This window comes from Pan paniscus, chromosome 8 (genome assembly GCF_029289425.2).
Source record: "Pan paniscus chromosome 8, NHGRI_mPanPan1-v2.0_pri, whole genome shotgun sequence".
Taxonomy (NCBI): Eukaryota; Metazoa; Chordata; class Mammalia; order Primates; family Hominidae; genus Pan; species Pan paniscus.
Genome location: NC_073257.2, coordinates 129106914 through 129120184, shown reverse-complemented (window position 1 = coordinate 129120184; position 13271 = coordinate 129106914). Strand labels below are relative to the sequence as shown.

At 48.8% G+C, this 13271-nt stretch overlaps 1 protein-coding gene across 1 annotated transcript in view; it reads right to left on the bottom strand.

Annotated features, from left to right (window-relative positions):
• Positions 1–9715, bottom strand: part of SLC18A2 (solute carrier family 18 member A2) — a 39458-nt gene extending 29743 nt beyond the window's left edge. The window contains exons 1-3 of the mRNA XM_003825631.7: positions 9603–9715; positions 9007–9142; positions 6506–6848 (exon numbers count right to left, since the gene is read on the bottom strand). Of these exons, the coding sequence (XP_003825679.1) occupies positions 6506–6848; positions 9007–9127 (464 nt within the window). The 5' untranslated portion in view covers positions 9128–9142; positions 9603–9715. The remainder of the gene's footprint in view (positions 1–6505; positions 6849–9006; positions 9143–9602) is intronic.
• Positions 9716–13271: the final 3556 nt, after the last annotated feature.

Here is a 13271-nt window from a genome sequence, read left to right as displayed (position 1 = left end):
TCAGACATTCCCACGACTGTAGGCAGGGAACCAGCATGCTGGGTGGCCTGAGATTCCAAGGGAGGGTAGCTGGTTCTACCCATTTTTCAGAGGATCAACACTGAGGCTCGGGGAGGTGAATTACTTGCCCCAAATTCAAGGCTACGGGCATACCTTGAGTGTGTTAACATGTGCTAGGCCCTGCTGATGTGCACCTGGGTGGGGATGCTGGAGCACATGGGATGGAGAGTGCACAGTTTCACTGAAAACCACAGGGTTTGTGCCCACAGAGGGTTCTTTTTACCATTCGAGGTGCTGTGTTTTCTTTAGAAACACTGCAGCTACTGTTTTTCTTTTTAATTTTCTTTGGGATTTTAACAATGCATGTATGGAATAAACGAATATCAAAGCTAGAAGGAAACTCAAGGGCTAGCCAGTCCAAACCCTCACCTTAGATGAGAAAGCTGAGGTTCAGAGACAGAGTGGCTCACCCATGGCTGCAGAGCAAGCCAATGGCTTCAGATACAACCAGGCTCATGTTGCCGCCTCCTCGGTACCGGACACACCTGTGCCTGCACTTTCAACACAGGCCAAGCCACTGCACGGGCTGCTCAGTGGTAAGCGCTGGGCATCATTTTTCCCCAGAGCTCGGCTTCAAGGCAAAGAAGACTCCCTGGGAAGCTCCTGGGTCTCCGTCCTCAAACTCTTCTGGCCCCTCAGGCACCCACCATAGAAGGAGGGTCGTCCAGCGCCCCTAGTCATTGAGTGGTAGGCAGAAGGACCAAACCCTTTCTGCTTCCCCACAGTATCTCCTAAACAGACAGAAACTCAACTGACATTAGTCACAATCTGTGTCTGAGTTGCCCCCCTTGTCTCAATTCAGGGCCATCTCAATTAAAGTATCGCTAAGCAGAGCCAGATCTGATTCAGCAAACCTTTAGCCAAATGTCATCCTGGCCCACGGTCATCCTCTACAGAGCATCACGAAGCAGTTAATCCAATTTGAGTAAGACTAAAAATCACATAATGAATCCCTAGAAAAACATGTAAAACAATAAAAGTTATGTTAATTATATATACTTAGTCATTGGAGAAACCCCATCTGTCCCTAAATGGCCAATGAAGACAATACTTCTCTAGTGTTAATAATTAGCGTATCCTTGCCATAGAGACTAATAGAAGCTCTCTTCTCATGATTGCTAAAACCACAGTTTCCTCTACCATGGTAAATTACAAGAAGCATACAGACTACAGAGCCCCGAAGGGTGCAAACTATCACCAGATGCAACGAGAGACAACAGCTCCCTTCCAGTGATCCCTACACACTCCTAAAAGGTGTGCAGTAAATGAATGTCAGTAAATGGAATGATATCTTCAATTTGCCTGGATATAGTAGGAGGTTTGTCAATCATTTAGTAAATAAAATTCTTCGATTCCGCTTGTCAAAATTCTTAGGTTCTGCTTGTCTTTTTCAGCTACCAGAGAGTTCCAGGGGGCACGGACTTCTCACTTTCCTGGGCGTGAGCCCTGTTCTCTGACACATAGCTTAACAGAGCCTTTGCTTCTCCTAGGAATGTTCTAATTCCACAGCCAGTTTCCTCTGATTTCAGAAGCAAAGACTCGTCAAGCCCTCCCTACCATCCTAACTACATCCAGGATGGGAGATCGCTTCTCAGAACATAGAGCCGGTTTCCCTGTCCATAGAGAAGCTGAAAAGGTCACTGCTTGTTCCTACACAGCCCACTTCAGACCCACTGGCTGAAGCTAGCAAAAAAATAAAATAAAACCACGGTAGATTTCGTAGAGATTTCATGCCCTGTGGCTTCCTCCTTGTCGTTCAGATGTTAGCTAAGATTTGCAAGGAAAAAGAACTGCTTTCAAATATACTAAGTAACTATGGAAATAAATTAAGCCATTGACGCTGGCTTGATAAAAAGCAGATCACCGAGACAATGACAAGCTAAGAAGGAAGCAAGGGAAACGGTCCCCAGCAATGAAGTTAACTCTTTCCCAAGCCAGTCGTTTGGTGTGGAATATCTTTTGGTTCTGAAGATGCAACTATTATTTCAACCTTATGCTAAGCAAGACCACAATGCCATATCGTTACCTGACTGAGGGAAGAGAGAAATGTAAACGTGTTGCCCCATTGTTCATGTGCCTGGAACATTCCTCTTATGTACATATATATCTAAAATTTGCTTCTTAGACCAAATGATGACCAAGTATCACTAGTATAATTTCTGGTACCACCTGCACACAACTGAAATCATGAAATGAATAGTTCAGCCAAAATTATAAAATAAGAGGCAAGAGGCTCCAACATGGAAATCAGGTCAATCCAGCAACCTCAGGCTTTCTTGGAAAGTGTGCTATTGGCCAGGTGATCACTACACACACCCAAATCAAAGGTTTTTGCCACCTAACTGGTCATATATTTTCAGCAGAAATACAGTATCTGAATAACAAATGAAACAGGAAGAATGTGCATCCTATTAGCAGTTAAATGAACCCAAGAATTGTTACTCTATATTTTCAGGGTTTGGTGTGAGAACTTATCGAATATTTAAAAACAACAGACAGGGCCGGGCATGGTGGCTCACGCCTGTAATCCCAGCACTTTGAGAGGCTGAGGCAGGAGGATCACTTGAGGTCAGGAGTTCGAGATCAGCCTGGCCAAACGCTGAAACCCCATCTCTACTAAAATACAAAAAAAATTAGCCAGGCGTGGTGACATGTAGTCTCAGCTACTCGGGAGGCTGAGGCAGGAGAATTGCTTGAACCTGGGAGGCAGAGGTTGCAGTGAGCTGAGATAGCCCCACTGCACTCCAGCCTGGGCAATAGAGCGAGACCCTGTCTAAATAAATGAATAAATAAACAGGCGGCCTACATTTTGTGACTCCTACCCACAAAAGCCACACACATGGCACCATCACGACTGTGAATAGAGGATTCCAGTTATGGTGTGGTGTGCTGTAGAATGTCTCGATTCAGAGTGGGTCCCACTTCAGTTAAAACAAGCAGCTTTGGAAAAGAATAGCTCTGCCCAGCCTGACTATAGGAAGCTTTCCCCACACATCTTTATGGATGCACGAGGCTGGACCAGTTCACATCAGGGACTGGAAAAAGACTGAATATTTCAGGGACCAGGGAGGTTCCATGTCCACAGGAATCAGGCTGATCTTTTCTAAACTCTCTGCTCATTGATTAAAAGTAGCAAAATCAGCAACTCACTGGGTCTTCAGCAGCTCTGCCTGGTACAACCAGGAAGAGCCCAAGTCAGTGCAAGACAGACAGATTTTGAGCTGCATTCTTTATTTCTAGTAGCTAAAAGTACAAGCTGTATAATTGTAAGCAGGTGGGAAGAACAGGAAGGGGGGAAGAACAAAGCTTGAAATGGGACAGTCGGAACACGTGGCTACAGTCCTGCCACTGTTGTGGTAAATGCTTTCTCCTCCTGAACTGCAAACTCCTTTGCCTATAAAATGCTAGGACTGGCCCAAAAGCTTTCAGGAAAAATCTCTGCAAGCTCTGATGCTCCATATTTTTAACTACTCTTTAATCAGAAACATATTAACCAATTTTAAAAAGCCTTTCAACACATTTGTTTACAACACTGAAGACTTGAGTCATACATCTTGCTCATGGAGGATGTGATTGGCACAGTTTACATCAAAAGACTGTTTGCAATGGCTCACAAGTTAACTCCTTGAAGACAATTAAAGGCAAATGGAATGCACATTTGTCCCTTCTCTGAATCCATCTGAACTGTGGTGGGAAGCAGAATCTTGGAGTGTCCAGAAGAGCTGCCCAGTCCCCAAATTCATATCTACTGGGCTTGGAAATTATGAGACAAATTACAAATCAGGATCACAATATGAAAATTTATTTGCTCGCTGAGGGCGGTGGCTCACGCCTGTAATCCCAGCACTTTGGGAGGCCGAGGTGGGCAGATCACCTGAGGTCAGGAGTTCGACACCAGCTTGGCCAACATGGTGAAACCTCATCTCTACCAAAAAATACAAAACTTAGCCAGGCATAGTGGTGCACGCCTGTAATCCCAGCTACTGAGGAGACTGAGACATGTGAATTGCTTGAATCCAGGAGGTGGAGGTTGCAGTGAGCCAAGATCACACTGCTGCACTCCAGCCTGGGTGACAGAGCAAAAAAAAAGAAAAAAAAAATTTGTTTGTCCTTCCATATTACCAGGCAGCACTAGAAAATCATTTTCAAATTTACTCGGTAGCTGGACAAAACAGTTGGGGATTACAATTTTGCTCTAGATAATTTCTAAAGTGGATTACTCACCATGAGAATAGACTAAATTTCACAAGTCACAAAATGGAAGATAATGTTTTTGAAGTCCCAAACATGAGCCTGGTGTGGCTACAGCCTCAAAGCCGTTGGAGTATTTAACAGGGGAAAGGGCTCACTGGTTTTAAACAAGCTTCTTCCCCATGGCATAAGCAAAGCATTAAAAATAAGAATGGGATTTTTAAAAAAGCTTTTCATTTGCCATTTGCGTTTGGAAGATTGGAGTACTCACATCATTTCAGCCGAATTTCTAAGTATTACACTGTACGGCTAGTAACGTTCCACCCAAGTGATTGGCAAGGTATTATTACGATAATGTCCTCAATTTTCACATACAATATTTGAGCTGTTTGCTTTCTCAGAATACAAAACCCTGAGCTATTTTCTGTAATTATACCAGATGCATTTTAAGAAGCATTCTTAGTCTTGAAAAAAGGAAAGAAAACAATCCTGCAACTACTGAGGTCTGTTTGGTTTTTCTCCTGAGAACAGAGGAGTCACTGAATGTCACCTTCTTAATGGGCTCACAGTCAGCCCTTCGCTGGGTTAATTTGCTTAGCATATTTTATGTAGCAGCCTTAGAATATTGCTCTGCACAGACTAGAGGGCTGGACATGGCTTGAGATTGTTGAAATCAATTCAATGGCACCCTTCCATCCAGAAAATTCAACTGCAGATGTTGAGAATGTGCTCCTGTCCGACTCAAGCTCCATGTGTCCAAGGCAGCTTGTGCTGGCGGAAGGCCAGATCTGCCATCCCCTCCTTGAGCCCCAGCCACCACCCCAGGCTTCCTCACCTCTCGGTGCCCTTAACCCTAGAGTCGCACAGGGCTCTGCTCTCAGAGCTTGGTTGATTTAATGCTCTGTTGCCACCTTGAAGTGTTTCATAATGTTTGAATGTGGGGCACACATTTTCATTTTGCACTGAGACCCACAAATTATGCAGCCAGTCCTGCGCCCCACTCCCCACGCCAAAGGCAGAGGAAATGTGAAGTTCTCCCTGCTCCCTGCTCCCTGCCCACCTACCCTGCTTAAAATAGTGCTTGATTCACTCATTTCTTTTTGGCTTTGGAATTTCTAATGCCTCCCAACTGCCCCACACAGAATCCCACTCCTTGCTCAGCCCAGCACTTGGGGCCTCTTACAGCCTAGCCCAGCCCTGGTTTCCCCTGCCTCCTTAGTTCCACCCTCTCCTCGCCACCATCTCTTCCATCTCTAGTCTAGTCTTTGTTCCTGCTTCTGGGCCTGGTCTGCAGGTAGGACTCTGGGCACACCCCTCCCCACCATTTCTGGTGTTTTGTAACTTTCACCTAGGTAGCTACACTGCGCACTTGGCAGCCCACCACCAACACTTAACTGTACCAGCTCCCACTCCTTGCACTGACACCTTGGGGGCCTGCCTCCTCCTCTCAGCTGCAAGGCCCTTGTCCTGAGCTTTGAGCCCCCACGGACCAGGCAGAACTGGTCCACCTCAGCTACAGAAGAACAAACACTTCACCAACAGTGGAGAAGTAAACAGTTATTCCAAACAATGTGGGTTCAAAAAAATCTAGAACAGCCTGATTCATCTGAAGCTAGTTTGGGCAGCTTGGATTATCCAGACAACAGCCTCAGTTCTCTTCCTTTCATGCACGTGGACGTGGCTACGTAGCCAGCAGAAGGGAAGAACACAGCCCGTGACCTCGGCATCAACTCGGGGCTCCATCTGCGCACCAGTGCGTCCAACCTTTTCCCACACTCCCTACCTGGTATCTGTGAGAGGCTTTAACATGCCAGTTCCAAAAGAAGACACCTTGGCTCTCTACAGAGAAGTGCATGGCCTGAGGTAGGAGATAAGAGGAGGCCACATGGCTCATAAAATAGGATGACAGCCATGGCGGCTGTAGAGTTCCTGCTGCCAAGGGCCATTCTGACAAATGCACTTACGAAACCTGGCATTTAGACAGGCCAAAGTCCTCCCACTTGGTGGAAGAGGTCCTCTTTATTCTGTCTTCCTTAATATTTTCTTACTTGTTGAGCAACAGAAGGGAGAATAGAATAGGAAATTGTGGTTATCTGGGAACAGAGACATAGGGGAAGGGGACTGGGTTTTCCCCAGCTCACCCACCATGGATTTTCCAGACTCTCACCAATGAGTAAGAAGCAGAATTCCAGGAAGGACATAAGCTAGGACTGATACAAATATCAAACTCTTTGACTAAAGTAGTCTGCCCTACCTGTTGGTCAGTAGTCCTATGAAAGGGTTGGTGATGAGCTGGACGGTGGCTTTCGAGGCAAACAACAGACCAACTTGCACGTTTTCATTCAGGAGGTCTTTGTCTTCACTGGGACAGTCGGAAGGAACAGCGGACGCGTTGGTCACCATGTGCTGTGTGGCGGTCTGATGAAGTGTCAGGTCTCTGGTAGCATTCCCGGTGACCATAGTCGAGTTATCATAATAGGAGAAGATGCTCTGGAAGCTGTCTGAGATGGAGGCCGTGTGCACTGGCCTGGCCGTCTGGATTTCTGTAGCATTCTTCTCATGCTTAATGCTGTACAGATAACTTGGGATGATGGGGACTGGGGATAAGAGCAGAATGGCAAGGTGGTGATCACACTGAAACCCTCTCCAGGAAAAAAGCCAGCAAAAAACTATGGTTGTGTCGGCAGGGAGCAGTGGCTCACACCTGTAATTCCAGGACTTTGGGAAGCTGAGGCAGGTGGATCACCTGAGGTCAGGAGTTCGAGATCAGCCTGGCCAACATGGAGAAACCCTCTCTCTACTAAAAATACAAAAATTAGCTGGGCGTGGTGGCACCCACCTGTAATCCCAGCTCCTTGGGAGGCTGAGAAAGGAGGATCGCTTGAACCTGGGAGGTGGAAGTTGCAGTGAGCCAAGATTGCACCACTGCACTCCAGCCTGGGTGACAGAGTGAGACTCTGTCTCAAACAAACAAAACAACAATAACAACAACAAAACTATGGTTGTGTCAAATGCCAGAAGAGGTCCAGAGGGTGACAGGTCTACCCCAAAACAGGAGCCCTGTGCCATATGTCCACAACGACATTGGAGCAAGTTCACTTTACTTAGCTCACTAGAAAGAACCATGCCCCCAACGGCCCTGAGAACTGTCTCCTCTCAAAAGGCAGCTGCTGTGCTGAACTGACTGGTCCCAGAGATTCTGTCATTTGTGGGTTTCTTCCACATTGTTCCTTCAAGGAATATTTCAGAAAAGCAAAATGTGGTCTGACGTTAAGAGAGTGCTGACCTGGAGTCAACCAGTGCTTCTAAGAAAGAGAGGCTCAAAAGACTTTCAAATGAATGAATCAAGGAAACAGAAAACTACACTTCATTATGTGTCTTAGAAAAAAATTAACCTGCAGGAAGTAATAACTTGGAAATTCTGCAACAGGCCCACTTCATCCTTCTATTACGTGAGTGGGAATCTGCAATTTTTCCTACAACTTGTAAGATTTAAGAATTCCTAAGGCTTTCACAAGGAAAAAGCAAAACTGAAACAGGCCGGGCACGGTGGCTCAGGCCTGTAATCCCAGCACTTTGGGAGGTCGAGGCGGGTAGATCGCCTGAGGTCAGGAGTTCAAGACCAGCCTGGCCAACATGGCAAAATCCTGTCTCTAATAAAAATACAAAAATTAGCCAGCTTTGGTGGGGCATGCCGGTAACCCAGCTACTTGGGAGGCTAATGCAGGAGAATCACTTGAACCCGGGAGGTGGAGGTTGCAGTGAGCCAAGACTGTGCCACTGCCCTCCAGCCTGGGCAACAGAGTGAGACTCCATTTCAAAAAAACAAACAAAAACCAAAATAAAAAGCAACAACAAAAAATACAAATTAAATTGTGAAACATATAATCGAAGCTGTGAGCTCATGTGTCCAATGGAGCATTCGAGCCGAAGCAGAACTAATGCCGTTGGTACTGAACAGGGATGAGCTCCACGGCTCTGATAACTCCTTGAGATGAAACCTATCAGATGCTCTGAAAACTGCTGTGAGAAAACCTGCAAATGGAGAGAAAGGAAACAGCTCCCACCACTTACAGTCTAAATGAGTTGTGATTTTTTTTTCATTCATTAAAAACTGGGATTTTTTTTTTTTAAGGAAATGCATGCCAAATACTTCTCTGTTAATGGGCCTAATTAAGAGACCTGGATTTCGATTATTTAATTTTTCAAAATTCCATTATAGGAAAAATAATAAAACCAACATTGTTCAAATTGTTCTTGCAATGGTTCCTGAAATATTTCCATCTCAAGTCATTCACTAATACAGTATATCTAAATGTCTCGTTTTTGGAGTAAGGGATCGAAACTTGCTCTTTTAGGTACTACACTAAATTATTAACCTGCCTTTTCGAGTAGCCCAATAATTATTCTAACACGTAATTTTGAACTTTAGGAATTTCTCTTCTGGAACAGAAATCTTTTTCATCGCAGTGAAAGCAGGCAAGAGGATGCGGGAAATTATCAGGGGGAAACATAAGTTCTGGGTCTTATCGGATGTCACAGTTTTTGACCCGAGCATCAGGAAAGCGAAGCCACCAACGCGGCTCCTCCTAGCCCCGGCGCGGCAGCCTGGAGGGGATGTCTTTTTTGCAAAGCGAGTTCTCCAACTTTCCCGGGCCTTGGCGGAGCTCCGGGACCGCGCAGGGGTAAGTGGAGTGCCGGGGAAGGGGCGCTGGGGCTGGGGTGCCGGGGCAGGGGTGCCCTGTCCGCACATACCCACGACAGTGAGCAGCATGTTGTCCAGCAGCAGCGCCAGGAACACGATGAACAGGATGAGCTTCCGCGAGCGGCGGCTCTCCTGCAGCCAGCGGACCAGCGCCAGCTCGCTCAGGGCCATGGCTCCGGGGCTCCGCTGCGGGCGCGGTGCGCGGTGAGGACCCAAGGCGGCCGGGGACCCCCCCCATTCTCCCGTCCCCCAGGCCGCGGAAGGGCGGGTCAGGGAGCCGCGCGCACCGGCATCCGGGGACACCCCCGGGCGCCCCAGCCTCGGCTCACCTGCCTCGAGCGCGTCCCCACGAGAGCCCGCGCTCCCTGGAAAGAGCGCCCGCGAGCGCCGTCGGGGACCCAATCTGGAGACCCAACCTAGAACCCCGAGGACGCTGCCCTGATCCCCGCCGCCCCCAACTGTGCCACCTCCCAAACTGCACGCTCGGCACCGTGCACCTTGCGCCCTTAGCCCTGCGCCCCGGCTGCCCCGGGGTCCCCGCAGCCCCGCCCGCCTAGCTCTGGGGGCCTCCCTGCCTCCCTGCCTCCCCCTGGCCCGCTCCCCTCCGGCACCGCGCCCTGCGAGCAGGGAACCGGGGCCGCGTTACCTCGGGGTCGCTTGCGATGCCTGCCCGGGTCCTCCGTGCCCGCGCCAACGCCCGCACCGCAGTGGGCTCCGTCAGTCCGGGCGGCTCCGGGTCGCAGTCTCCGCCCCAGCGCCCCGCCGCCGCCGCTCAGTTTACCCCGTCCGGCTCTGACGTCACGGCCGGAGGGAGCGGGGGCGGGGGGCTGGGGCGCCCCGGCCTCCGCCCGCCCGCGCCGTCGCTGCGCAGGAGGGGCCGCCGCCTCCCTGTCCCCGCCTCGGCCGCGGCCGCGCCTTTTCCCCGGACCCAGCGCGTGGCCGAGTGCCTTGGGGACCCAGGCCTGGGGAAGAGGCAGGGGCGCAGAGGGAAAGAGGTCAGAGAGCCTGGACGAAGAGTGAAGGGCCAGGGACCAAGGCGAGGAGGCACGGACCAGGGCTTTCTTGTGGCTCCAAGTGGTCGCTCGAGCTGCTTTGAATAAATCACGTGGCTCTTTGAGCCTCAGTGTCCCTGAAATGGGCCGTGAGGACGGGAATGATGGCCGCGGGGTGAGATCGCCAGGGGTGACAGGTGCTGGGAGCCAGGGACAGGCTTCTCTTTCCTGAAGAAGCCACCGTTTGCACCCACCATCCCCTCCCCTCTCCGACCTCTGCAGCCCGTTGCGGGGTGCCACTCGGAGGAGCCTTTGAGCTTTGGGCATCCTCAAGAGCTGGTGACATGGAAACGGGGGGGGGGGGGGAAGGGGACACTTTTCAGTGTCGCCCTATGGTGGGAGTTGGGGAGGTGAGGGTCCCAGGTCTCAGAAAGTGGGAGCAGTGGGTTTGGGCCTCTGGGACCACTGAGCAGGGGACCCTGGAGGCTAGGTGAGTACACCTGGCCTCAGAGAAAAGGCTAGGGGGCTGGCTGTGGGCAGGGCAGCAGGCCTAGGCCCTGTGTCCTGTACTCTCTCCCCACCATGCTGTGCCTGGGCGTCTGGGTGAGAGGTGGTTCCTAGAGCCAGGGGCCTGCGTGTGGCTGGTGCAGAGCTGTCATCCTCACTGCTAAGGGCTAAGAGCCTGCCTTTGATTTCCAGGTCCCTTTTATAAGCAAAGGAGAAACAAACAGATGCCCTCTGACATCGCTGGAGCTCTGCAGGCCCTCCGAGGGGACCGTGGGAGCAAGAGCTGTTTTCTTGGAAAGCCACCTAGAATAAATGTTACCCTGTCACAGTCTCTTAGCAGAAGAGTGGCCTTGTTTTATTAATGTTAGCTTGTTGACAGCAGGAGGCCACTGAGAACAGCAGTGTGATGTGTGGCTGCCCCCGCTCTCTCCACCTCCCTACTCCCTTGCAGAGACCCCCTGTGCTTCCCATTGCTACCCCATGTGTGAGAAGAGATGGTTGAATAGGTAAGTAGGTCAGGAACATGGGTCTCCAGGATGTCGCAGGATGTGTGCAACTTAAACATTAAACAGGGAGGACAGAAGGAAAACCACTTAGGAGGAGGAAGCAGATGGCAGAGAGCCGTTTAAGATGGCAGGAGGGTATCACTCAGGGAGTGCCCCAGAGTGCTTGCTCTGGAGTTTCAGAACCCAAGGATGCGGACCCTACCCCAGGGACCACATGGGGACAGAGAGGCATTATGGTAAAGGGTGCCTGCCAGGATGCCCAGGTCCCAGTCTGCTACTTCCTTGACTGGTGGCCTTGGGCTGGTTATGTATCCTCTTTGTGGCTTAGTTTCGCCATCTCTGGAATGGGGATACTCACTGGACCTACTGCAGCGTGGTTGTGAGAATTCCAGGGGAATGCATAGGCAGCTCTTAGCACAGTGCCTGGCACAAAGTGAGAGCTCCGTAAGTGCCGGCCCCTCATTCATGCGGTGAATATGTGTTGAGCTCTTACTACGTGCCAGGCACTATGGTTAATGCTGGGGAGACAGTAAAGCCCAGACAAATCCCTGCTGACATTCTGACCTGATAGCAGCATCATAGCGGTGAACACTGGAAGCCACACCAAACTCCAGCCCAGCCAGCTGGATGTAGATGGCTCCAGGGACAATGCCAGCCCAGCGTTCCCGCCTCCGGATCACTGTCACCACCCCTAGATCACTATGGCCTATAACAGACTTTTTGTTGAAACCCCCTAAAAAATGTTTAACAATATGTTTGCTTTACACATTTTCAAGTTGGCATCTAAAATGAGTTTTTTAATCATATATTTACATAGGGTATATTGTATTTATTGACCTTTATGTACAAAATTATTATCTCTCTCTCTTAAATATACCCAAAGGAATTTGTATAAGAACACAAAACTGCCATGTTATACTTAAGAATATAAACAAGTATCCCTTTAACAGTCAAAATATTTACATTATGTCCTTTACCTCTTTTAAATATGTTTCCATTCTGTTTCCAACAGAATTTTATCCTACCCTAATGCTTTTATTGTTTAAATTCTGTATTCATCACCTATCTATTATGTGAACCACAATAAATATGTGAACATGCATTAGCTTTTTAAAATTTTCTACACATGGACATAAAGATGGCAACAACAGACCCTGGGGACTACTAAAGGGGAAAGGGAGGGAGGGGGGAAAAGGTTGAAAAACTAACTCTTGGGTACTATGCTCACTACCAGGGGGACAGGATCAATCATACCCCACACCTCAACGTCACTCAATATACCAATGTAACAACCCTGCACATGTACCCCCTGAATCCAAAACAAAAGTTGAAAGTATAAAAAAAAGTTTAGGCACAGTAACTCATGCCTGTAATCCCAGCATTTTGGTAGGCTGAGGTGGGAGGATCTCTTGAGGCCAGGAGTTTGAGACCAGCCTGGGCAAGATAGTGAGACCCTCTACAAAAAAGTTTAAAATTTAGTCGAGCATCGTGGTACCCACCTGTGGTCCCAGTTACTTGGAAGGCTGGGGTGGGAGGATCACTTGAGCCCAGGAAGTCAAGGCTGCAGTGAGCCATGATCACACCACTGCACTCTAGCCTGGGCAACAGAGCAAGACCCTGCCTCAAAAATTAATTAATGATTAATTAATAAGGCTCTAAAATTCTCTTTAGGATTATGTGATTATAACAATGATTAATGGTATTTAAGTGATCAAGACATCATACACAAATATGTATTCTGATAAATAATTATTAAACATAAAAAGGAAAATTGTCTTAAAAGTGCATTACTTAAGGGATGGATAGAGAGGGGATTTTTGGAGTCTTGCTGAAAGAGACACCAAAAGTGTCTCTGTTTGGTGCCGAGGATGTTTTTGTGCCTCAGGACACTGTATACAGGAAGGGGGTCAGACTCAGGTTAGATAGGAAGGGAGCCTTTCTTTGCCCAGGGGAAGATGGGAGACTGTAGAGAGGGGAGGCCATGCAGGAGCATGTGCATGTCCCCACCCAGGTCCATATCAGCCAGATAAGCTTTAGAATGGAAGACATGAAAATTGAGGGTCTCAAACGGCTCGGGACATCTTCATATACACTCAGTGTCCTGCCATTCCAGGCTGAAGAGCCTCCACGGCCACTTCTCATACATCTTAGCCCTCGCCTTCCCCCTCTGGCCACAGTGGTTCCTCTCAGCATTTCTCTGCCCCAGGGCCTTTGCACATTTTCTTTCCGCTTCGTCTTCTTTTCTAGTTATTTCCTCATTCACTATCAGTCCCGGCGTCACTTCCTGGAGGAAAGCATGCTGTCCAGCAT